This window comes from Natrix helvetica (assembly GCF_964273705.1).
Source record: "Natrix helvetica genome assembly, chromosome: 5".
NCBI classification, from domain to species: domain Eukaryota; kingdom Metazoa; phylum Chordata; class Lepidosauria; order Squamata; family Natricidae; genus Natrix; species Natrix helvetica.
The window spans coordinates 85786081-85810262 of record NC_138551.1 but is presented as its reverse complement, the minus strand read 5'-3'; the positions used below and the strand labels follow the sequence as shown (position 1 = coordinate 85810262).

At 42.8% G+C, this 24182-nt stretch overlaps 1 protein-coding gene across 3 annotated transcripts in view; it reads left to right on the top strand.

Annotated features, from left to right (window-relative positions):
- Positions 1–426: 426 nt before the first annotated feature.
- Positions 427–24182, top strand: part of NPFFR1 (neuropeptide FF receptor 1) — a 34935-nt gene continuing 11179 nt past the window's right edge. The window contains exons 1-4 of one of the 3 annotated variants that reach the window (XM_081955838.1): positions 427–575; positions 850–1001; positions 1105–1225; positions 12000–12311. In XM_081955838.1, the coding sequence (XP_081811964.1) occupies positions 1210–1225; positions 12000–12311 (328 nt within the window). In that variant the 5' untranslated portion in view covers positions 427–575; positions 850–1001; positions 1105–1209. Of the gene's footprint in view, positions 576–597; positions 672–849; positions 1226–11999; positions 12312–24182 lie in introns of those variants that run through there. The other 2 variants (XM_081955836.1, XM_081955837.1) reach the window with 2 other exon arrangements.

Here is a 24182-nt window from a genome sequence, read left to right as displayed (position 1 = left end):
CCCTCCCCCCTGTCTACCTCCTGTGGGATAAATGCGATGGAGCTGGGCTGGGGCGACAGAATGCGTGCCCACGGAGAGGGCTTTGAGTGCCACCTCTGGTGCACATGCCATAGGTTCGCCACCACTGCTTTAGGTGATAGGAGAGATCAAAAGTTCTCAAATCATAGATAATTAGAAAGACTAACATGATATATGAAACTGTGGATAATAAGTCACAGTCATCCAAACCATCCAAACCTTCAGGAGCAAGGATTAGATCAGACTTTTTTTGTCATACTATATACACTCTGCCTTGAAAATTCTTCACATGGTCCATTTGATAAATGAACATTCTTAGGCAGGGGGGGTGGGAGGAAGATTATTTATTTGCAACTTGCCTGATCAGTCACCAAGTGTCGTAACCATGGTAGTGGGGGGGGAGGTGCACCCCCTCCTCCTTTTCAGGCCATCCTTGTCTTCCCCTTTTCCTTCGTGGCGACTGACTCAGTCTGACAAGCTTTGCCTCCTGGCTGAGCGAGAAGCCAGAGGAGAGAGACTCGGAGGCTCAGGAGGACAAGATAGCCGACTGAGCAGAGGTAGTTAGCTGGCTGTGCTTCAAGCACCAGGCAGCTGAGATTTCTCTCCTGCTGCTTTGCTGTGGATAAAATACCAGCAACTTGGGGTTGAAGGAGGTGGGAGATATAGAAGAGACCCATCCTTGACCCATTGCCCTGAGGTTGTGGGGCTGACGGGGATTTCAACAGGACCCTGTCCAAAACGCATCCCTGGGCATGCAAGGATGTTTCCCGCTCTCCTTTTAAACCGGGGAGGGAAGTAAATTGAAAAATCTCTTTATCTCTTCCCCTGCAGTTCTAACTGAGGACTTCAGCTGCCTCTAACCAAGTGCTGCTTGCCAACCACCTGCTCTTGAAACAGAAAGGGAAAAGAGGCACGCCGTTTTTATTCATGCTGGAACCCCAAAGGTCAGTTTAGGGGGAAAATAGAAGTGTAGAAGGAAGCAGGTATCTCAGCAAGCCATCCGCAGTTCTGAGAAGAACTGTGGGGATAGTTTCAGGCTAGCTTTACTGCATAGAAATAACCCAGTTTTCTTGCCTCTGTGTAAAGAGGGAGTAAGCCTCTAAAAAGGAAGCATGGAGCAGCCCTCAAGTCACTGCTGAACCATCGGTTCAACCGATACCATTGGAGAAGAAGCTGCGAATTAACCACAGCATGGAAAACGAGGAAGGTAAGGGCCTCAGGTTGTTCTTCTTTTCTTGGGAAACCTGGTCTGTTTATAGTTTGTTTCAAAGCCTGCTAAAATCTTGGCATTTTGTTTTCTCAAGTGGCTATTTCAAAAGCTGTAAAATCAACGAGTTACCCAAGATCCGGCAGCAATCCCAAATAACTTCTTTCTTACATTTGGTTTTTCCCATGTGGAGAATATGCTTTATTGTTGGAGAGAGACGGAGAGAGTATAAGTGAAAAGAATCCACTTGTGTTTGTCTTATTTTGGTTTTGGAATGTATACATTCTGGATGCTTGAGAAATCTACATGTTTCTCCCACCTATTTAAATTTAAATTAAATTACGGCATTTTATGCAATTTCTCATTCCTACACTTTCCAGGGCTGATTAGGTTGCTCTTGGCACATGCCATTCCAGGGTAAACTTGGAAGTATTGTATTCTTGGGTTATTTGAGGCATACAGCTTAAAGCATTCCCTAGGAACATCTGCTAAAACTATCTGCTGTCCCTCTAGCACCCTTCCAACACCTGTTGCAGGAAATGGAAAAGGGGGAAAGAAAGTCCATTCCATGTACATTTTATTAATTAGAACATAAGTATAAAATCTGAGAAGTTCCAAAATGTAAAACTATGGCAATCCATTCTGGTTGTCCATCCATGGAGTTTCATCACGTAGCTGTCCTAGAATTGAACCACTGCACGATCTAAGTCCTTTTGAAATTAATGGGGTGGGTGGATGGGGTGAGGATCAAATATTTCTCTTTCCCAGGTGTTTTCTTTTTGCATGGCTAGAGGCAATAAAATTGTTTGCTCCTATCGCAGCCATATTTTTGGACGACTCCATAAAACTAAACCCTTTTGGCTTGTGCTTATAAACAGGATAAAAGGTATCATTTGGGAACAATGAGTAACCTGCTTTTGTGCGGGCGTGAGTGCGTGTATGTGTGTGTAGCATCTCCCTTCCTATCTACATGATGATCTATGTGTTCCTTGTCATCTTCTGGACAATAAATCTTGACTCTTTAGATTCTTAATTTCATACTCAGGGGTTTGCTAATAACACAAGCACACAGATAACAATTTTATTATAGACCAGATACTAAGTCTGTCTCCCTAGGGAATTCATGCACAAAAAATCAAGCTCTTATGTGTATATCTACTCCAGACTGTAAATGCAAGACATTTTCCTCCTGTCTTTTGGTGTCAATGGAATTTTGGCTACTCTCTTCTCAATCTTGAAATAGGGGTTTCCCAATCTTCTCACTGTTTATATAATGGCTCTGTCAAGCCTGAGAAATGATATTCTTGCCTCATCCACTTCAGTGCTTAATCTTTCCACCTTCATGAAGAACATGCATCCATTAAGTTAATTTTTCTTTTAAAATAAATATTTGATCTTGCTTGGGATATCCAAATGGCTCCTACGTCCCCTGGTTTTAGATGTTCCTATAGCTTTTTTCTCAAGTTGAGAGAGTTTCAAAGGTGCCAGCTCTTTTTGGGATTTCAGTTTTCCAAGAAGGATATGAAGACTCAAAATACTTGCTAACCAAGAGGTGGCAATCAAACATGCTATGGCGGTGTTTGAAATTGCACTGCTAGCATTTGGTGTCAGAATCAAATTTTCAGCAAATTCCCCAAATCGGACCCAAATCATGCTGCCAACCCATTTTGCCACCACTGATCCAATTTGTGCATATTTTCAGAGAGATTTTTGTTGCCATATTTTAAAATGGCACACACTGTTATTGCACCTTCTCCTCTCACTAATTTCTCTATCCTTCTGATGGCATCATCGCCTGTGGCCTGTGGGAACAATTTTCAGCCCATAGTCCACGGAAAACTTCCACCTTTACATGAAAGGTAAAAGTTCCCCTTGTACATATATGCTAGTTATTCCCGACTCTAGGGGGCGGTCCTCATCTCTGTTTCAAAGCCAAAGAGCCAGCGCTGTCCGAAGACATCTCCGTGGTCATGTGGCCGGCATGACTAAATGCCGAAGGTGAATGGAACACTGTTACTTTCCCACCAAAGATGGTTCCTATTTTTCTATTTGCATTTTTACATGCTTTGGAACTGCTACGTTAGCAGAAGCTGAGATGAGTAACGGGAGCTCACTCCGTTATGTGGTGCTAGGGATTTGAACCGCTGAACTGCCAACCTTTCTGATCGACAAGCTCAGCATCTTAGCCACTGAGCCACCGCGTCCCTCTACCTTTACAGTAACTCCCCATAATTCCTATGTTCACATAACTGTTATACCCAAATAAATAAACCTTTTTAAAGGTTGGATGTCCTCCTTCACATAGCATGTTGACACAATAGTCAAATTCCCACAATAACTATAAATGACCCAAGCACCTTACAGTTCAGTCTAGTATACCGAATCTCCTTTTACTCTAGTCTAGCGTACTGAGTAACCCACAATTTTGTTTTCTGCAATGGTAGGCTATTCATACAGGCCAAAGATAAGATGAGGGATTTGCATTAAAGCCCTACAACTAGCTTGTAGTTTCTAGAGGACCTCAATGCTTTCATAGGACGTCTTGTAGAGAAGCCCACTCTCTTCCTCCTTTTAGCTCAGCACATATTTTCTGTTCTAGGGGGGATGCATTTCACACGTCCTGGTTTTTGGGACAAAAAGATGACTCACATTTCTCTCTGGTAACTCCTCTGCAGAAAGCTGCTGCTTTCTTTGTTCCTACTCCGGGCTCAATTAAGATATATTTATATATATATTCCTTGACTGGAAAAAAAAGTCCCATCTCCAGACGTGATCTGGCTGATTATGGCTGACGTCTTTTTAAAGTCTCTTTGCACAACTACAGTGTCGAAGCATCCTATCTGAGAGATGGGAACAGCTGCGGTCAAATCTCATTACATCTTCAAATCTTCAAATATAGCACAAAAAAGGAGCTGCAAGGAAATCCTTAATACATCTTGATTTATTTATTCTCAACCAAGATCCAAGAAAATATTGGGAAACCAATGTCAGAATTGAACTGCTTAAATCCTCATTGGCAATTCCTTGATTAGATTAATACTGCTTTTGCTTAATGGTTTGTCTGGTGCTGATCCCTGCTTATCTGAGTGTTGCTGCTAGAGAGGCTATGTTGTAGTCTTTTTGTTTCCTTGTTAGGTTTTCTTATTGTCTCCTTTGAATGGTGGGGAAATGTGATTTATCTCTACATGTCTATTGATGGCTGATTTGTCTAAATGTCAAACTTCCATGAATTATCTAGTATTTTTGGATTTGGCTTAGTCTAATTTACTAATAGATTCCTAGTTCAAACTGTGGCTGAATCTGTCCATGTGTTGTGAAATTAAGGAGTTTTCATCATTGTCTTCTGAAAGCAGTTTTTGGATGTGTTCTGTAGTCTTCTATCTGTGGCTGTTGCAGACCTTCCGCTGTATATTTCTCCATGAACCCTGTTTTTTCTTCTTCTTGGGCTACTGGGTCATTTTGCTTGCTTAAAATATTTTGGAGAGCTTTAGTTGGTTTGTGTGCTACAATGATGCTGTGTGGTTCTAGCAATCTATTGGTTGTTTCTGAGATGTTTTTGAAGTATGTACATGTTATCCTTTTCACACATTGTACTGGTTGCGTTGTGAGGCACTTTTTTGATAAAATTGTGTTGGTATCCAAGATGTTGCGTAAATAGTCTGCTTCCTCTGGTTCCAGTTTGCCGCAGTGTGTTTGTGCTTCTCTGAGTTACATTCATATATAGCGCCTCTTGTGAGAGGTTGAGTTATTACTTTGGTAATAAGGAGCACTAGGATACTATAAGTTGCTGACTTTGGGTTTTGCCAATTAGATATGTTCGATGTTATAGAAATCGGTAATATATATCATTAAATAAAAGTAAAAAGTTGAAGTTTTATGTTACTATCTTATTCTACTGTACCAAAATGAGTTGACACCCTTTTTTTTCTTTTCTCTCTTCTCCCTCTCTCTCCATTATCTTTATTTTCCTTCGTATGTTTTTTTATTTTGTATTTTGATAAACCAATATGTGTTATCTAGGATACTACAGGTTACTTTCTGGTAGACTTGGGTTTCCATTTGCCATTGTGTCCTGTGCTGATGAGATTATCTAGTAGTCAATACAAGGCATACATCCAACATTGTGCTTTTCTTCTTCCCTTGTGATTTTTATTTCTCCAAAGGTGATCGTTTCAGGCAGTGGTGAAATTTAATTTTTTTTACTACCGGTTCTGTGGACGTGGCTTGTGGGCGTAGCGCGGCTTGGTGGGCGTAGCACGGCTTGGTGGGCGTAGCGCGGCTTGGTGGCCATGGCATTTTACGGTAAGGATACCGTAAAATCTCCATCCCCACCCCACTCTGGGGCCAGCCAGAGGTGGCATTTGCTGGTTCTCCGAACTACTCAAAATTTCCGCTACCGGTTCTCCAGAACCTGCTGGATTTCACCCCTGGTTTCAGGCCTTTTTTGCTAGTTGTTCCTTATTATGATGAAGAGGTTGTCTACATAACAGATCCATACGTTTGGCTGTATCCATGGGAGTGCTGTTTTGACACTACATTACAGCCTCTGTCATGAGTCCTATGAGCAGTGATCCCATGGATGTCCCTCTGATTTGTTGGTATATTTGTCCATCCAATTGAAACTAAATAGTGCGGCAGAGGATGATGGCATGCATAATGCTTGGTATTTCGACCTTAGTTTTATTTGGCTGTTGGGTGTGTTGCAGTGGTGAGTTCCTACCAGTTTGGACCAGTTCGGACGAACCAGTAGTGGTTTGGCGGCCTGGGTTGCTGGAACTGTTGGCGCCACCATCTTGTTTTTCAGTTCTGTGCATGTGCAGAACAATTTTAATTGCGCTGTGCATGGGTGCACAGTGCACATCAAGCGCGCACACGAGCGAACCAGCAGTAGTGCCAGCCGGAACCCACCCCTGTTGTGTTGTGTAGTATTTATGCAGTGGATTCTTTCACTAGTTCTGGATCTGTGGACATGAAGAAGGTTGTGTTCTGACCCAGCCTTTGCAAGCAAAGAGAATCCACCTACTCACAAGTAACACAAACTCTTTTTTTAATTTAGATCAGGGCAGTCTTTGTTCCCACTGGATCAACAAAGCCAAAAGTAAGTAGTCACAAATGAAAATCTTTTCCCCTTCTAAAACAGGGCCTGAAGCAGTCTCTGTTCGCATGAGAACACAAGATAAAAAGTTCTTTCAAGGATTAGCCAAGCAGAAGTAGTCCCTGTTCACATCAGCTGAGGCAAATTCACTCTCTATTATTTCCCAGCAGGGAGATTCTGTTGGCACTTCAAATACAGAGCAATTAGTTTCAGCAAACCTGGTTCTGGAAAAGGAATATGACGTGATTGATGTACACTGGAAAATGAACTGTTGCCTGCCACAACTGGCCACTTCCAAAACCCCTACTATTTATTTCCCAGCTAGGGAGGGGCTGGCTATTGTCTGCTTTACCCTGAGATCTGGCTTATTGCTTTCCTTTGCTCTCCTCTCCTGTCTTCTCTAAGCATACGTGAATCTGGGATGGGCCACATGTTGGTCAACCTGTGATGATAATTTTATTTATTTATATATTTACAGCACATACCCGTGTTTCCCTGAAAATAAGACCGGGTCCTGAAAATAAGACTGGGTCTCATTTTCTTTTATGTCCCAAAATCAGGATTAGGGCTTATTTGGGGGGGGTGTCTTATTCTTTCCTCCCATGTGCAGGAGGCCCACTTCTGCTTGTTTGCAGTGGGGGCAGGAGGCTGCGTGGCATGCCACTGCCACTGCCATGAAGTGGGGAATGTAGTTGCCCCATGTGCCCTGCATCGCCTTATCTCAGGGCCCCCGCAGCCAGGCCACCAAGCCTTGACACCTGCCTCCCCTCATGGCTGCGGCACTGACACACCGCTTGGCCTCCTGCTCCATTGTGGCCGTGAGCAAGCAGAAGAAGTGGGCCGGTGGCCACGTGGGCTCCTGATGCACATGGCTGCTGGGGCTGCTATTGAGAAGCAGGTGTTGGGTGGTGGATGGCCTGGCTGCGGGGACCCTGAGGTAAGTGAGTGCGGGGCACATGGGACAGCTATACTACCTCGCCTCGCCTTGTGGCCGTAGCACCATGAGCAACAAGATGGAATGGGTGGGTGACTGCATAGGCTCTTAGGGCTTAATTTGGGTGTAGGGCTTATATTAAGCACATGCATATAAAAACATGCTACGGCTTATTTTTAGAATAGGTCTTAGTTTCAGGGAAACAGAGTATATGACCACCTATCTCATATTACAATTCTAGGCAGCTCACAACATTCACTAAAACACATCTAAAAACAAAACTACCCTTCTCCCCAGGAACCAAAGCAAACAGCCTCCCAGCTCAACTCCCATCCTAATCCAATACTTGAGGTGGAAAAACTAGGTTTTCCAGCCCTCCTGAAATCTACAAGGGTACAAATAATTCTTGGATCGATTGAGTTAATCATGCACCTGAGCAATATATTCTTATTCCAATTCAGATAAGAGATGGTGTAAATGAATGATCCTTTGTAGGAGAACCCTGCTACCTTGGAATAATAGCATTTTGTTAAGCGGGTGTTTCAAAGGCTCTTGATCTGCTGGCTGAAAATAACAAAAATGAAAATTGTTTGAGCTTACACAAAGTGTTCTGGCTAAGTTCCAGGTCTGATACTGTGATCTCTTCATGCTGACGTTCACAACATGGTTAACTGAATGAAAAGTTCGGGTTCTGACAATCTCCACTCACAGTAGCTGGATTTTTTTAAAAAAAAAAATCACCCTTCTGTGGACAGAGTTGTACCCACAATTTCTCCAGAACTGATGTAATATCCCATGTGAAACCTTAAATTTTGGGCCTTCATTCAACGGATGCAGGGGCCAAACTGAGATTTTGTCAAGCAGCTAACAGAACAAATAACCAATTGTTCTGAATTGCTCCCTTGTTCCGAAATCTGATAACAAAGAAATAACAATTGTTCTGAATTGTTCCATTGTTCTAAAAATCTATCTGGGCAATTTATGTCCTTTGTGTTGTTTAATCTACGTGGTGATTACAGACGGAACATAAACAGGAGGTGCATGTTCTGACCTAGGATTCACAAAATCAATAAGCAGACTCCTTGTCCTGACAAAACCCCATTTTTATTAAGCTAATGTGAATTCCTCTCATTCACATCCAGCAAAGTCCCAGTCTTTCAAGGGTGAATTTTTCAACCACAGACCTTATCATGCTTGGAGAGCTGCCAGGCCGATATCTTCACAACGCTGTACAAGAAAATACTTGCCACGGAGTCTCTGAGAGTCACGAACAAATCTTCACACTAATGAAACAAACAAATGGTCTCCTGCAAACTCCACTCCACTTTTGCTCCTCTTCCCTATGGGAGGGGCCATTCACCATTCACCTGTGCCTTTACTCCCGAGTCAGCCCTTGTTCCTTAACTGTTCCCTTCTCCTGGCAGCTCTGCACATGCGCACATCGGGAACAGACTCCAGCTGTTCTTCTGCCCCACTGAACTCCGACTCCGAAGGCAGCTGATAACTGTCGGACGGCTCTGGCCCCATCTCTGCCTCATCAGAGCCTTCCCAAGACTCCAGGACTAGTCCATATTCCTCCCCAACCTCTGAGTCTGCCACCAGCTCTGCTGGCAGGCCACAACAGTGTACAATGTAAAACCATGAATGATATTATTATGCAGTTGATGCAAATTGAGACAAATGGATGCAAAGGATGAAAACACATCAATTATGTAGACATTCAAGGGGATCAGATATGCCAATTATGTACATTTGGATTGAATGGAATTGGTGGGGATAATGGGTGTGGCTCACACTTCAGGAAGAACTGAATTTTGCAGGCATATTCTGTGCTGCTAAGCCTTGGAGTCTAAAGAAGGGGGGGGGGTTCCCCAAATTTTTTCCCCACTAGACTAACTATGCAAAATGAGTTGATTGACTGGTTCTAAAGGTTTCCTACAACATGAGTGAATGAAATTAATTTAACCTCTATGCACGATAGGGTCTCTTTGGGGCTAATTGAAGTCTATGGGAGTTCCCTGGGTCAACTGTCTATTTTGGTGGGTATTTTATTGGTTTATCTATTTACCCAATTCATATAGTCATCTATCTCACAAACATGTCATTCTTCTACATACAGCACTTTAACCTTCTAAGTGACCCTATGTTGTGGAAATATTATTTTTCCTTCTGATAATCAGGTGGCATTATGTTTAATCCTTTTCACTTCAGGGTTGCTTAGCTATCGAGAGCCTAGATGCAGAGCCGGTAATTTCAAGGATTTCAGCAACTACAAACTATCTCTGAATTAACAAATTCGACTTTTCCTTGGCATTCATTATTAAAAGAGAATATCACATGCTACGAACTGACATTTCCTTCAGAGGGCTTAAAAAAAGAGGATAGAAAAACCTCATGCTTGGAATATAATTGCTTTATTTTCCATAGTTTATCTGGTTGCCTTGAAAAACAGTCCGTGGCCACTGAGATGGTCAGGGATGTCCCCCAAGTAGAGGTGGGATTCAGTCGGTTCGAACTGGTTCATCCAACCGGTAGCGGAGTGTCTTATACTCCGAAAAATACGTATATACATCAGTGGTGGGTTGTAGGCGGTACATCCTAGTACTGGCGTACCGGAGCCTGCCTGGAGCACTGGATATAGTTCCGGTATGGTGCTCCGGAGGTCCCAGCTGCCTGCCCGAGCTCCTTACCGGTCTTTTAAGTCTTCAGCACGTACGCTCACGGCACGTACAGCACCTGCGCGACACTCCGCTGAGCAGCTGGAGCGTCATAGAGGCTTGGTAAGACGCATGCGCGCACTGCACGCGTCCATGTGGACGCCACTGGGCCCGTTCCAACTGTACTGGTTGGAACGGGATCCGGAACCCACCACTGATATACATGTGTATGTGTGTAGCACAATTAGGCATATTTCTGTCTGGTCTTTCCTTCTAGCCAGTTTTCTCCCCCAAGCACTGAGATAGGGAGAGGTTGGAGCCCCAGAGGTGGTTTTATTGGCTGCATCAGGGAAATGGCTGCTCCACTTATTTAAAAGTAGGGCTGGACCTTTCTGTTTTTTTGAACCTAGCCCTTCTTAACATTTAGGACACACATAACATACTTTCATACTTCAACTATCATGTTACAGCAGGGGTGTCCAAACTTGGCAACTTTAAGACTTGTGGACTTCAACTCCCAGAATTCCCCAGCCAGCTCTGCTTCTGGGAGTCCACAAGTCTTAAAGTTGCCAAGTTTGGACACCCCTGTGTTACAGGGATTGTGGTTCTTTTGGTTTTGAATCTGGGCAACAAAGGTGATGAGGGAGCTGGAGGCTAAAGCATACCAAGAAGGGTTACAGGAATTGGGTTTGTGTAGTCTAGTGAAAAGAAGGACTATGGGCGACGTGATAGCAGTGTTCCAATATTTGAGAGGCTGACCAAAAGGGGAGGGGGTCAACCTATTTTGCAAAGCACCAGAAGGCAAGGCAAGACACAATGGATGGAAACCAATCAAGGGGAGAAGAAAACTAGAACGAAGGAGAGATTTCTTAACAGTGAGAACCCAAAGGTGCTTTTTTCAAGAGGCAACTTGTTTTTCTTTGAAGATGTTTCACTTCTCATCCAAAATCTGACTGGATGGTGGGGAAAGATTTATACTCCTTGCAGACAGCTGGTCATTTGCATTCTTTTAGAGAGTCTTTGAGGCCACCTGGAAGTTTGTGTTGTCAGGATCATCTGAGTAATGCAAATGGGTTTGGAGTCTTCTTGGAACTGTTGAAAGAATTGTGTTGTAGCCTGGAGATAGATGATGTCATATCTCCCCCCCCTCTGTTGAGAGAGAGATGTTCAGTTTTGACATAGATGGCCTCTTTGAGCCCTCTCGCAAACCAGTGTCCAAAATGTGGACTTTGCTATCTTTGTAAGAGTGGCCTATGTCTTTTAAATGCAGTCCATCTGCAAATGACCAGCTGTCTGCAAGGAATATAAATCCTTCCATCCCCCACCGTCCAGTCAGAGCTGAAGAAGCTTCTTGGATGAGAAGCTAAATGTCTTCAAAGAAAAACAAGGAAGTCCAGTTGCCCCTAAAAAAGCACCTTTGGGATAACTATGATCTGGATGACTGAGAATCTCCATAGACATCTAATAGTGAGAACAATTAACCAGTGGAACGATTTAACCTTCAAAAGTTGTGGGTGCTTCATCACTGGAGACTTTTAAGAAGAGACTAGACAGCTTCTGGTCTGGAATGGTATATAGCAGTGTTGGTGAACATTTTCGGCACTGAGGGCCGAAAGGGGGGTGCATGTGTGCGTGTGTGCCAGAAACCAGAGAGCAGCTTCCCAGTGTGCATGCACACATCGGGAAGATGATCTTCTGGTTTCCAGTATATGCATGTGCACTGGCCACCTGGTCTTCGTGCACACATGTGCATAAGAAACCAGAAGACCAGGCGGCCGATGTGCATGCACACGCCGGAAACCAGAAGATCATCTTCCCAGCGCACGCATGCGCACCGGACGGCTGCTCTTCAGTTTTCCGCTGTTCCTGCGCACTGGAAGACCAGCTGGCTAGCACGCTGGAACCCGGAAGAACAACGACTGATGGCTCCCGTGCCCAGAGAGATGACTCTGCATGCCACTTCTGGCACGCATGCCGTAGGTTCGCCATCACGGGTATATAGGGTCTCCTGTTTGAGTAGGGAGTTGGACTAGAAGACCTCCAAGGCCCCTTCCAACTCTGTTATTCTGTCTTCCTTCTCCTCCACAGGTGTTATTCCACATCCCACCAAAAGCAGCCCACCATTCTCTAAGAACACAAGCCATGGCGAGACCTACAAGGGGAACTCCACCTTCTCCCCCTACTATCAACATTCTTCTCCAGTAGCATGCATGCTCATCGTTGCCTATGCCTTTATCTTTTTCATGTGCATGATTGGCAACCTGTTGGTGTGCTTCATTGTGCTAAAGAACCGGCAGATGAGAACAGTCACCAACTTCTTCATCCTCAACCTCGCGATCAGCGATGTCTTGGTGGGGATTTTTTGCATGCCAACCACACTGGTGGACAACCTGATTACAGGTAAATGAAAACCAAAAATATTCAGAGAATATCGAAAAAGGGGAAAGTGAAAAGAAATTCTAAGATTCCCCCCAAATATTTAGGGTTGCCAGCTAATTTACAAGAGGGTGGGCTTTGAGGTGTCATGATTTTGGAGAACATCACTAGCTCTGATAGGAATGTCTTAAAATTTTAAATTATGAAATGAAGTGATGCAAAATCTATTGTTCCGAAGCATTTTATTTGATTTGAAAGTGCAGCCTTAATTTTGTAGCTTAAGTCAGCTCAGGTGCCAGTGGCACAAATACTAGTTTTGGATTTTATACACAGGTTATACCATATTTTTCAGCCTACAAGACACACAGGTATATAAGATGTGCTAAGATTTTGAAGAGGTAAGTAAGAAAAAAAAGTTTTTGTCTTCCCCAACCCCCAGGATCACTCTGCAGGCTTCAACAGGGCTGGGGAAAGGCAAAAATGCCCCCATTTTTGTAAAAAATGGGCAGAAAACAGGCCGTTTTTCACAAAAACAGAGGCTTTTTTGCCTTCCCCCAGCCCTGCTGAAGCCAGCAGAGCGCTTCTGGTGGCTGAGCAAAGGCAAAAATGGGAGGCAGTGGTGGGGCTTTGGGGTGCAAAAAATGGCTATATTCAGTGTATAAGACGTATCAATATTTCCACGCTCTTTTTGTGGGGGGAGTAAGGTGTGTCTTATACTCCGAAAAATATGAAAGCTGTGAGACACCGTAGGTATATTACTTGCCTGCATTTGCTCGGGGGAAAAAAGTAAAACATTTTACTTTTGTGATTAAATTGTATGAAATCTTTCCCCGGAGAGGGCATGATTATGAAAAGTGATGGAACATGTAGAACATGAATCGGGACTTGTACTTTTGTTTTTTTTCTGAGACATTTATTTATTTATCTAATTTATATAACTACCCATCTCAAAAACAAGTGACGAGTGCAGCGTGCAATGAAATTATATTGCTGAATGGCATCATCTATCTAATCGCATTATACTCATGTTGGAAGCACCGAGGGGCTTCCGGATTGAAAGGATCAGCCAGTGACATCACTGTTGTCCATGGCAAAGGACACCCCATTGGGGACCAGGCAGATGGAGTAGGTTTTTCTGCAGACTGGGATGGGTGTGGTTTCATACACTGCCTGGATTCTGTGTGTGCACGGATGGGGCTTTGCTCATTTGTACTGGGCAGTTTCTGGCAGGCCGCAGACCAGCACCGGTCTGTGGCCTTTATTCTTACCTAGACTTCACAAAATCACGAAGCAGACTCCTTGTCCCGACAAAACCCCTTTTTATTAAGCTAATGTGAATTCCTCTCATTCACATCCAGCAACGTCCCAGTAAACAGTCTTTCAAGGGTGAATTTACAACCACAGACCTTATCAGGCTTGGAGAACTGCCAGGCCGATATCTTTGCAATGCTGTACAAGAAAATACTTGGCAAGGAGTCTCTGAGAGTCGCGAATAAATCTTCACACTAATGAAACGAACAAATTATCTCCTGCAAAATTTCACTCCCCTTTTGATCCTCTTTATTCCCTAAGGGGAGGGGGATTCACCATCCACCTGTGCCTTTACTCCCAAATTGGCCCTTGTTCCTTAACTGTTCCCTTCCCCAGACTCCAAGACTGGCCCTTGTTCCTCCTCAATCTCCTCACTGTCTGAGTCTGCCACCAGCTCTGTTGGCTAGTAGGCGGCCACAACAGCCTTGGGGACCACTGGCCCGGGGAATGCCCAGTTGGGGGTTCCTTTCATGTTCCTGGCAAGAGTTGGAACGAAGGATGAGAACTCACTCCGCCCATGGCAGGTCTGAAACGCAGGCTTGTCAAGCCAGCGTCCTAACCACGTGAGCCACTATGCTCCTATCTACCAAATAATGAAAGTCTTATAGACTTTGCTTCATGCAATGATACAATGACTGTAACTGTGAAAATGAACAACACAGAGCTGGAAAACAGCGAGCTATTTAACAGAGGTGTTAGATGGAGAATTTTGCACATACGAAAAACGTAACCAAATGCTTAGAAGCCGTTAGTTCTGTCCAGGGTTACGTCTATCGATTAGATTTGTCTACAAAGCTAATCTTGACTTTTGTTTCCAAATTCCAGTGATCACTTACAGATGAGTGCCAGACTTTCGAAAGCAAATATCCCGAGGAAAGGTCTAGGTTCAAATCCCTATTTGAGTACAGTGTATACTTGATAGCTTTGGATTTGACATTCTCTGCCTCGGCTCAATTCACCTGATAAGATTGTTGTTGAAAGAACATTAAAGAAGAATCTCTTGTAAGCCCTCTTGAGCTCTCAAAGCAAAGTTCAGCTATAAACACAGTAACAAATACATAAATAAAATCAATGTGTATCCGATGTTCAGAGAGTGGAAGGTGAACCTATAACAAAATACCTAAGAAAACAGGTAGGGTGTCTATCCATGGGTTTCTCTATAGGTCAATCAACACAACCATAGAATTAAGAATGAGGCATCAGGGTCCTGAAAATGGATTTGGTCTGCTCTCTATTGCAGGCTGTAGTTCATCAGGTGGGGCTGCAATTTCTAAATCCAAAGGGGTTGGATTACACAGAAATCAAAGGTGTCACTTGAAAATCTCTGACTCTGATATGTGTAGACTCAGGGATGGTTTTCAAAACTTTTAGCAACCGGTTCTCTGCCCAATTGCTGGATGGGTGTAGCCTACTTAGCCTCCTGTACCACAGCGGGGGGGGGGAGTTTTCACCCTCCCCAGGCTCTGGGGGCTTTCCTCGAGTCTCCAGGAGGGTGAAAACTGCCGGAGTTCTGGAACTTCCGGAAAGACCGTTTTTCACCCTCCCAGAGCCTCCGTGTTGGCCCTGCACTTACATAGGTGGCATCCAAAACACATGGAGATTCCTTGGAGGGGCAGGGTGGGGTGGGTGGGGCCAGCCAGTCCTTTCAACTACTGGTTTTGCAAACCAGATATAAAATTAGCACCCGGTTCAGCCAAACCGGTCTGAACCGGCTGAATCCCACCCCTGTCTTAACTCCCATATTTGTCAGTTAATTTCTACGTAGCCACAAGAGGATGAAGGCCAACCCTTCTTCAATGCCATTGAACGTTATCCAATTTTACTTGAGCAGGAATCATCAATCCAGGATGACCCCTCAGTTACAGACTGGTTGTGTCTGGGGCACTGCTACCCCACCCAGAACCATAAATCCCCAGATACAAAGGAGTTGCGTACCCACAGTTTTACTAGCTGAAGTTAAAATAAATTCAGCTTACATTTAAATAGCAATAGCAATAGCACTTAGACTTATATACTGCTTCTTAGTGCTTTACAGCCCTCTCTAAGTGGTTTACAGAGTCAATATCTTGCCCCCCAACAATGTGGCTCCTCATTTTACCCACCTTAGAAGGAAGGAAAGCTAAGTCAACCTTGAGCCTGGTGAGATTCCATCTTCCAAACTGCTGGCCGCCAGTGATCAGCAGAAGTAGCCTGCAGTGCTGCACTCTAACCACTGTGCCACCTCAGCTCTTGTTAAATTTAATATATGTTAAATTTAGTTTTTGTCCTGGCTTCATCTCCAACTGTCAAAAGCCAGGGAGAAAATATGTTTTGCATCTTTGGGATAAAATCCAACCTAAATGATTCTTTCGATCCTAGGCAATATTTTGTATGCTTCACTATGGCTGATATTTATTAGATTCTGGTTTAGGGAAGTACAAGAAAAGATAGTGGGATGATAGACAATTCATTTGCTTTTAATCCCTTTGACCTAAAATAAATGATAAGAAAAGGTTAAAATGCAAACATTGCAAATAAGATATGGAAATGAATTAGATGTTTGGCCAGAAACATCAAATACCTTCTCCTTCATTAACATAAATCCTCATTCCAACAGAGCAATTTATTTTATCTCTTCTCAGAAATTCTTCAGGGCACAATTTATTGACAGCTTTAAACCGATATGTGGAATTATCACTCTCTACAGAATGCTTGGATCTTTTCTTGAGTAAGACAAGCCTACGAATTTCACCTGTTCCAAAAAAGGGAAACTGTTTCTTAAGATTATAACATAGGGCAGTGTTGGCAAACCTTTTTGGCACCAAGTGCTGGAAACCGGAAGAGCAGCTGCCCGGAGTGCATGCGTGCACTGGGAAAATGATCTTCTGGTTTCCAGTGCGCATGTTCACACCGGCCAACTGATCTTCTGGTTTCTGGCACGTATGCATGTGCGAAGACCAGCTGACTGGTGTGCATGCACGTGCCGGAAACTGGATGATCTTCTTTACGCTACACGCATGCGCATTGGGCGGCTGCTCTTCCGGTTTCCAGCACTCCTGCACGCATGAAGACCAGCTGGCCAGTGCACCAGAATCCGGAAGAGCAATGGGCAACGGCTCACGTGCCAAGAGAGATGGCTCTGAGTGCTACATCCAGCATGTGTGCTATAGGTTCGCCATCACGGACATAGGGCAAGGCTGCTGGGTACCATAATCTGGAAAGCAGCAAAGACAAAACCAGATAATTTTATTAGGGGATTTTAAATTGTGTTTTTTAACTGTCTTTCACTTAAGTCCATCCTCCTCCATGCACATATGTATATGTCTCTGTTTTTGTATATATGTTTGTCTTATGTGTATTTTTATCTGCTTGATTGTACGCCGCCCCGAGTCCTTCGGGAGAGGGGTGCGGCTAATCAAATAACATTATTATTATTATTATTATTATTATTATTATTATTATTATTATTATTATTATTATTATTATATCATGAAGTGAACATCTCTCTGGGGACATCTTCAAATGTCCTAGCTACAAATACAGAAGTCCAGTCAGTCCCTGCTCAGTTGCCTGTGGTCGGTGTAGCAGAATATTTGGTCTTTGAAGATGCTACCATGGTTACTGGCAAAACATCAGAAAATCATCTGTCTAGACCACTAAACCCTGAAACCCAACCGTGCCCAGCAGATACAGGTAGTCCCCAACGTACAACCAGAATCGACCCCAAACTTTACGTTGCTAAGTGAGAAATTTGTTAGGTCAGTTTTGCCTCAGGTTATGACTTTTCTCGTCACATTTGTTAAGCAAATCATTGCAGTTGTTAAGTTCGTAACATGGTTCTTAAGTAAATCTGGTTTCCGCATTGAGTTTGCTTGTTAGAAGTTCACAAAAAGGGCTGGGGAAGGGGGAGCCAACGTCGCTACGAGACAGACATGCGATCTCAATTCTCTGAGATCGCTGCCGAAACTTTTATCGCTGGGTGGTCCAATCAGACCTAAACAGTCCCGCAGAGACAGCGAACGGGAAGAATACGTCCTGCTGATCTTTACTGTGAATTTATGTTTAACTTTGTAAAAATCCTTCAAGCCAGAGCAGCAGTATTTGTCAGCTGGAAATTATGGCACAACTTCAACAGCAGAAAGAAGCTTTAAGTTTGCAAAAGATAATGTTTGAAATTCAGAAAGTATCAACACATTTGAGAGGACGGAGAAGAAGTTGGAAAATCTAGAGCATCTAACAGTAAAATATGATGAAGAAGTTGGAGATGTTTACCAAGTGGAAAAAGTGGAGGTTAGAGTCCTAAAAATTGAAGAGAAAAATGACCACAAAGAAATCAAATCCGCTGATATTTATGGTGATTGGTTTGTGTCTGGAAATGGAAAGAGTGGAATATGGAAAGAGGAATTAAATGGAGGGGAACTCTACCCCAGATGGCAAGATACAGAAGAAGAAAAAACAAAATAATTTATGGATTTAAAGAGAGAAATTTTATTAGCAACATCATTGATAACACCACTGACAATTAAAGATAAGCTGATCAAGGAAATAGAAGAAGGGCATCGAAATTACATGAGAGACTCAATAAGCAATGAATTGCAAAGAGGAGTCCATGCAAATTTGATTAAGGAGATGATTAGAGGACTGATACCACAAATGGCAGAAGACATAAGATTATTTTGCTATTGGAAAGATACAGGTTGATAGATGAAAATATATAATCTAAAACTAGTTAAATTTAGTGAAATTTAGTGACAATAGATATGGTTAAATAAGCAACTGATAATGATAATAATGTATACAAGTACAAGTATTGGTATGACAAGTAGTAATTGGATATGAATATTGAATGGTATCTATGAAAGGAAGATTAGAAATTATTTGGTTATATATAAAGGTTAATAAAAAAGAACTAAGTTGAATTTAGCTAAGTTTTGATTATTAGGGGGGAAATGCTATGATAATGGATAGAGTTAAAGGAAGGAGGGATAATGATAACAATGTATATATATGTATGGGTACAACATAAGGAAATTGGATGTAAATTGTAAACAGTGATTTGGGAAGGAGGATTAGAAAGTTTTGTTACTAAAGAGAGTGCCTGGGGACGGTGCCCAGGAGTAGGGCCTTCTCTGTGGTGGGCCCTACCCTTTGGAATGACCTCCCCCCAGACATCCGGACAACAACCGATCTTCGCTCCTTCCGTATGAAGCTGAAGACCTACCTGTTTTGTCAAGCCGGCCTGGCATAACGTTACTATCTTGCCACCCCAGGTCATTTTACAATGGGAAATATTTTGTTTTTAATATTTTTGGGGTTTTAAACTTTGTAAGTATGCTTATTTATGGACTTATTTTTACCTCCTCTGCACGATTTTATGGTGCTATCTTGATTATTGCTCTGTACGTCGCCCCGAGTCCCTGTGGGGAGAGGGGGCGACTAATAAGTTCAATAAAATAAATAAATAAATAAATATTATTGATGTTTAGTCAGAATAGGCCGTAAGGATATAGTGTTATTGGAGGATATTAGAAATAACAAATGAAATGCCAGTATGTGGTCAGGTTTTAAATCTTGGTACATTTTATGATGAAAGGCATTTAAATAATTATAGCCAAATGAAAATGGAGGTATGATGATGGTAATATGTATAAAAATATCTGATTTAAAATACTTGAGTTAATAAGAATTTTGTGACGACAGTGGAAGAGATGCAGGAAAGCTTTTCGTAACCAGCTGATACACTTTCTACAGTATGTAAAGAAGGAGGATTCTTTGTGTTGTGTTTATTTTGAAAATTTAAAACAAAAAAATTTTTTAATTAAAAAAAGAAGTGCGCAAAAAGGGGGACTTGTGCAACCGTCATAAATGTGAGTCAGTTGTCAAGCATCCGAATGTAAATCACATGACCATGAGGATGCTGCAATGGCCATAAGTGTGAAAAAATGGTCATGACTTTTTTCAGTGCCGTTGTAGGTTTGAACAGTCATTAAATGAAGTCCTTATAAGTCAAGAACCACATGTATTGATGAAAATCCAGACCCCCAAGGTTGACTCAGCCTTCCATCCTTCCGAGGTGGGTAAAATGAGGACCCAGATTGTTGGGGGCAATAGGTTGACTCTGCAAACCGCCTTAGACAGGGCTGTAAAAGCACTATGAAGCGGTATATAAGTCTAAGACTCTAAGTGTTATTGCTATCTCTCATGTTTCTCTCTGTCTGTCAAATAGATGATTAAAAATTATATTAAATTACAGTTCCATATTTCTGTGTAAGGCACCCGGTGGCTCAGTGTCTAAGATGCTGAGCTTGTCAATCAGAAAGCTCGGTGGTTTGAATCCCTAGTACCACATAACGGAGGGAGCTCCTGTTGTCCCAGTTTCTGCCAACCTAGCAGTTCAAAAGCACATAAAAATGCAAGTAGACAAATAGGGACTACTTTGGTGGGAAGGTGACAGTGTTTTGTGCACCTTCGGCATTGAGTCATGCCAGTCACATGACCACCGAGACGTCTTGGGACAGCGCTGGCTCTTTGGCTTTGAAATGGAGATGAGCATCACCCCCTAGAGTCAGGAACGACTAGCACACATGTGCAAGGGGAACCTTTACCATTACCTATTTCTGTGTAATTATCAGAGCTAAGGATAAACTAATTTTCCTCACATTATACCTACACATGAGCAGAACTGAAGATATGTTTATTTTCTTCACAGTATAACTACAAATGAGTTCTCAGGTGCACCAATCGATATAGAAAGATGGAAAGCATTTTTGGGAATGTTTTTCCCCCCCTGCCCCCCAGTAGCTTTTTATCTTGATTTTTTGTAACAAGTAACCAGGGAGTTGCACTTATGCAGCCCGCTGGCACTTTAAAATAAATCAGATTTTTTTCATCAGGGATTATTCAGTGTAGGCAGGCAAATTTTGAGCGAGTGAAAACACACTTTCTTGTTATGTAAAGAGCTGGACATCTTAAAAGCATATTTATGCTTGTGAATGTTGATTAGCTCTTTAGAGCTACATTTGACAATCCATCCAGCGCATTCTAATTTTAATCAAACAGCACATTTTGCTTTTAATATATTTAAATGTTAACAATTGTTGTTTAATATTTTTATAATGATTGTATTTAATTGTTGTTTTTGTTTGATTATTGTACTCAGCCCAGAGTCACTTCTTGTAAAGGGGTGGCTGTGCCAATTTAATAAATAAATGAATGAAAAATACACTAAGAACCCACAACAATGTTATTTTTGCCATATATTCCCATCAAATGGCTACATATTCTGTCTTGATTTTAAACATTGGTTTTGAAAATCTGACTGTAATGCGAAATTGGGATGGGGGCGTGGGAGGAAATCCGAGAAGAAGTCAATGATGAATGTATTTTTCCTCTGCATATGTTTGCCAAGAAAACTATATGGATGTGTACCCAGGGATATGTTCAAATTGATGTGAATTTTTTCACACTGCATTGAGAGATGGCAGAGCTAAAAAAAAAAATTCATAAGAAGGGAAAATTCAGAATATATTTTTGGACATATTTTCGGGTTTCATTTGCCAGCACTACTTCTGTGCAAAATATTTCTTCTGGCTAGTTTCTCTATAAACAGTCTCCATATAATGAATAGACAAACCGCTTAATCTACCAAGAAACAATGTATATTTACTTCTTTTTTGAACAAAATGGGGGAAATAGTGTTATGGCTGAAAGGAGATGAGAATTTATTTCCACGACATTTCCCTCATCCTTGCTAAAACGACAGGGACAAAGTTCAGTTCCTGTCAGACCTAAAATGTAGGCCAGACTAAGAAATCCAATGTTATGTAGGACAGTACTAATTTTTTTGTACGTTCGTAGTAACAGAATCTTGCAAGTCTGAATATTATTTTCCTTTCTTTCCTTTAACTTTGAGGACCAAGCCCCATTTATTGGTTTGGCAGCAACGTTTCCTGCATTATTCAAGGTCATTCCTTATAACCTCTACAGTTCCCCCTTACATATTTCTTATCCGAGCCAAAGGAATTATTTCCGCCCCTAAACAAAGTCCCTCTCTTCATGCTTTCCTTGCAGAAAATAAAGTAGCGTAGTCACAGGTGGGCTTCAAAACTTTCAGCAACGGGTACTCTGCCCGGTTTTTGGGTGGGCGTGGCCATGGTGGGCCTCCTACACCACCGGGGGGCGCGGACGCAGACACACACATTTCACCTTCTCCAGGCTCCAAGGCTTTCCTCAAGCCTCTGGGAGGGCGAAAACTGCTTCTCTCAGGCTCCAGAGGCCCGTTTCCAGCCTTCCGGAACTTCTGGGAGGCCCATTTTCTCCCCCTCCCCAAGCCTCCGTGCAGGCCCTGCACTTCCTCGCATCCAAAACAGGCTGTGTGGAGACTCCTGGGAGGGGTAGGTGGGGCCAACCAGGGGTGAGATTTGGAGGTTCTCCAAACTGGACATAATGTTAGTTACGGGTTCTCCTGAACCCGAGCAAACCCCTAGCAGCCCAGTATAGCACAGGTAGCCCTCAAGCATAAGACTACACCTGAACCAGAAATATCTGTGGCTAAGCAAGACGGTTAAGTGGGTTTTGCCTCGTTTTACAACCTTTCTTGCCACGGTTGGTAAGTGAATCACTGCAGTTGTTAAGTTAGTAACACAGTTGTTAAGTGAATCTGGCTTCCCCGTCAACTTTCCTTGTCAGAAGGTCACTAAAGGTAATCACATGATCCCGGAAACACTGCAACCGTCAAAAATACCTGCCAGTTGCCAAGCATGTGAATTTGGATCATGTGATCCCAGGGATGCTGCAATGGTTGTATGAAACGTGTGAAGAACGGTCATAAATCACTTTTTTCAGTGCCATTGTGTTTTTGAACAGTCACTAAACAAGTGGTTGCAAATCAAAGACTTACCTGAATTGCTCAGCTTAACAAAGGCAGAATGAAAGTGATTAGTGATTAGCTATTAATATTTCTCCATTTGCTAATAAGAAACAAGAAAGTCAGTTTGGTCCAGTGGTGGGTTCCGGATTCCGTTCCAACTGGTATGGTTGGATCGGCAACGGAGTTACCCACATGCATGCGTGAGGTGCGCGCTTGCATTCTAGCGTCAAATGACACTTCCGCAAGCCTCTGCGATGCTCCAGCTGCTCTGCGGAGAGTTGCGCAGGTGCCGTATGCGCCATGTGCATGTGCAGAAGTGCCAAAAGCATAAAGCACAGGTAAGGAGCGTGGGCGGGCGGGTGGGTCCTCTGGAGCACCATACTGGAACGGTACCTGGTGCTCCGGTCAGGATCCGTAACGCCCGTACCGGGGCGTACCACCTGCAACCCACCACTGGTTTGGTCTAGTGGTGAAGGCATCAAGCTAGAAACCAGGAGTCTATGGGTTCTAATCTCATTTTAGACAAATGTAAATATCATTTAAATATTTAAATCAAAACAACTTGGTGACTTTGGGCCAATCCTTCTCTCTCAGCCTGACCAGGGGTGAGATTCAGCCGGTTCACACCGGTTCAGGGGAATCAGATGTTAATTTTGCATCCGGTTTGCCGAACTGGTTGTTGCAAGGATAATAATAATAATAATAATAATAATAATAATAATAATAATAATAATAATAATAATAATAATAATAATAATAATAATAATAATAATAATAATATTTATTTATTAGCCGCACCCTCTCCCGAAGGACTCGGGGCGGCGTACAATAAAAACATATAAAATACAAATATGGACAATACATACACAGAATAGACATATACGTGGAGGAGGTAGACAGATGGATGGAAACAATTAAAATCACAGTTTAAAAACCCCTAAATAAAATCACAAAATTAAAAAACCCGTCAGGAGCGATATCAACAGACTATGGTTGAGCCAGGCCAGCTACTTGGAATAGGTGGGTCTTGAGCTTTACACGGAAGGCGCGGATCAGCAAATCTACCTTAGACTGGGAAAACAGAAGAATTATTAAGCACAGCAAACATCAGCATGGCTTGCTGGGGAGATATATAAAACATGTGTTATTGCAGCTTACTATTCTCTACGATGTGATGGTAAGATATGTGAAATAACACATTTTGGCAAAGCGTTTCCCCTGCTCGGCTGCTGTCACTGTCGCCACACCCACACTGCGTGCTTTCCCGGCACCCGGGCACCGGCCTGAGTGGTAGCGAGCGATGGCGGCAGCAGCGACTACTGCTCCTGGGCTAGCCATGGGTCGCACTGCTTGGTGGGCAGCAACCCGACTCCCCTGCCGCCGCCACCACAGCAGTGCCTCTCGCTCGCAGAACCGAGGCGGGGAAGAAGATGGTGAGACGTAGAGCCACAGACTCTCATTCTCAAATTCAGTGGTGAGCCTAAATAGTATGTGTGTGAATTTCACTGAAACCTGCCTTTTAAAAAAGTAATTTATTCATTTATTTAAAACTATTCATCACTTAAGCAATACCAAAATATGTTTTTAACTCGTAGGATAAAATAGTAAATAATTATTATTATTCATTTTTATTTATACTCTGCCCTACCTCGTCAGAATACTCAACGTGGTTTCTAACAACATCCCCTCACACACAAACCGCAAAACAGTTTCAACTGGCAAAGAGCAGAACATAG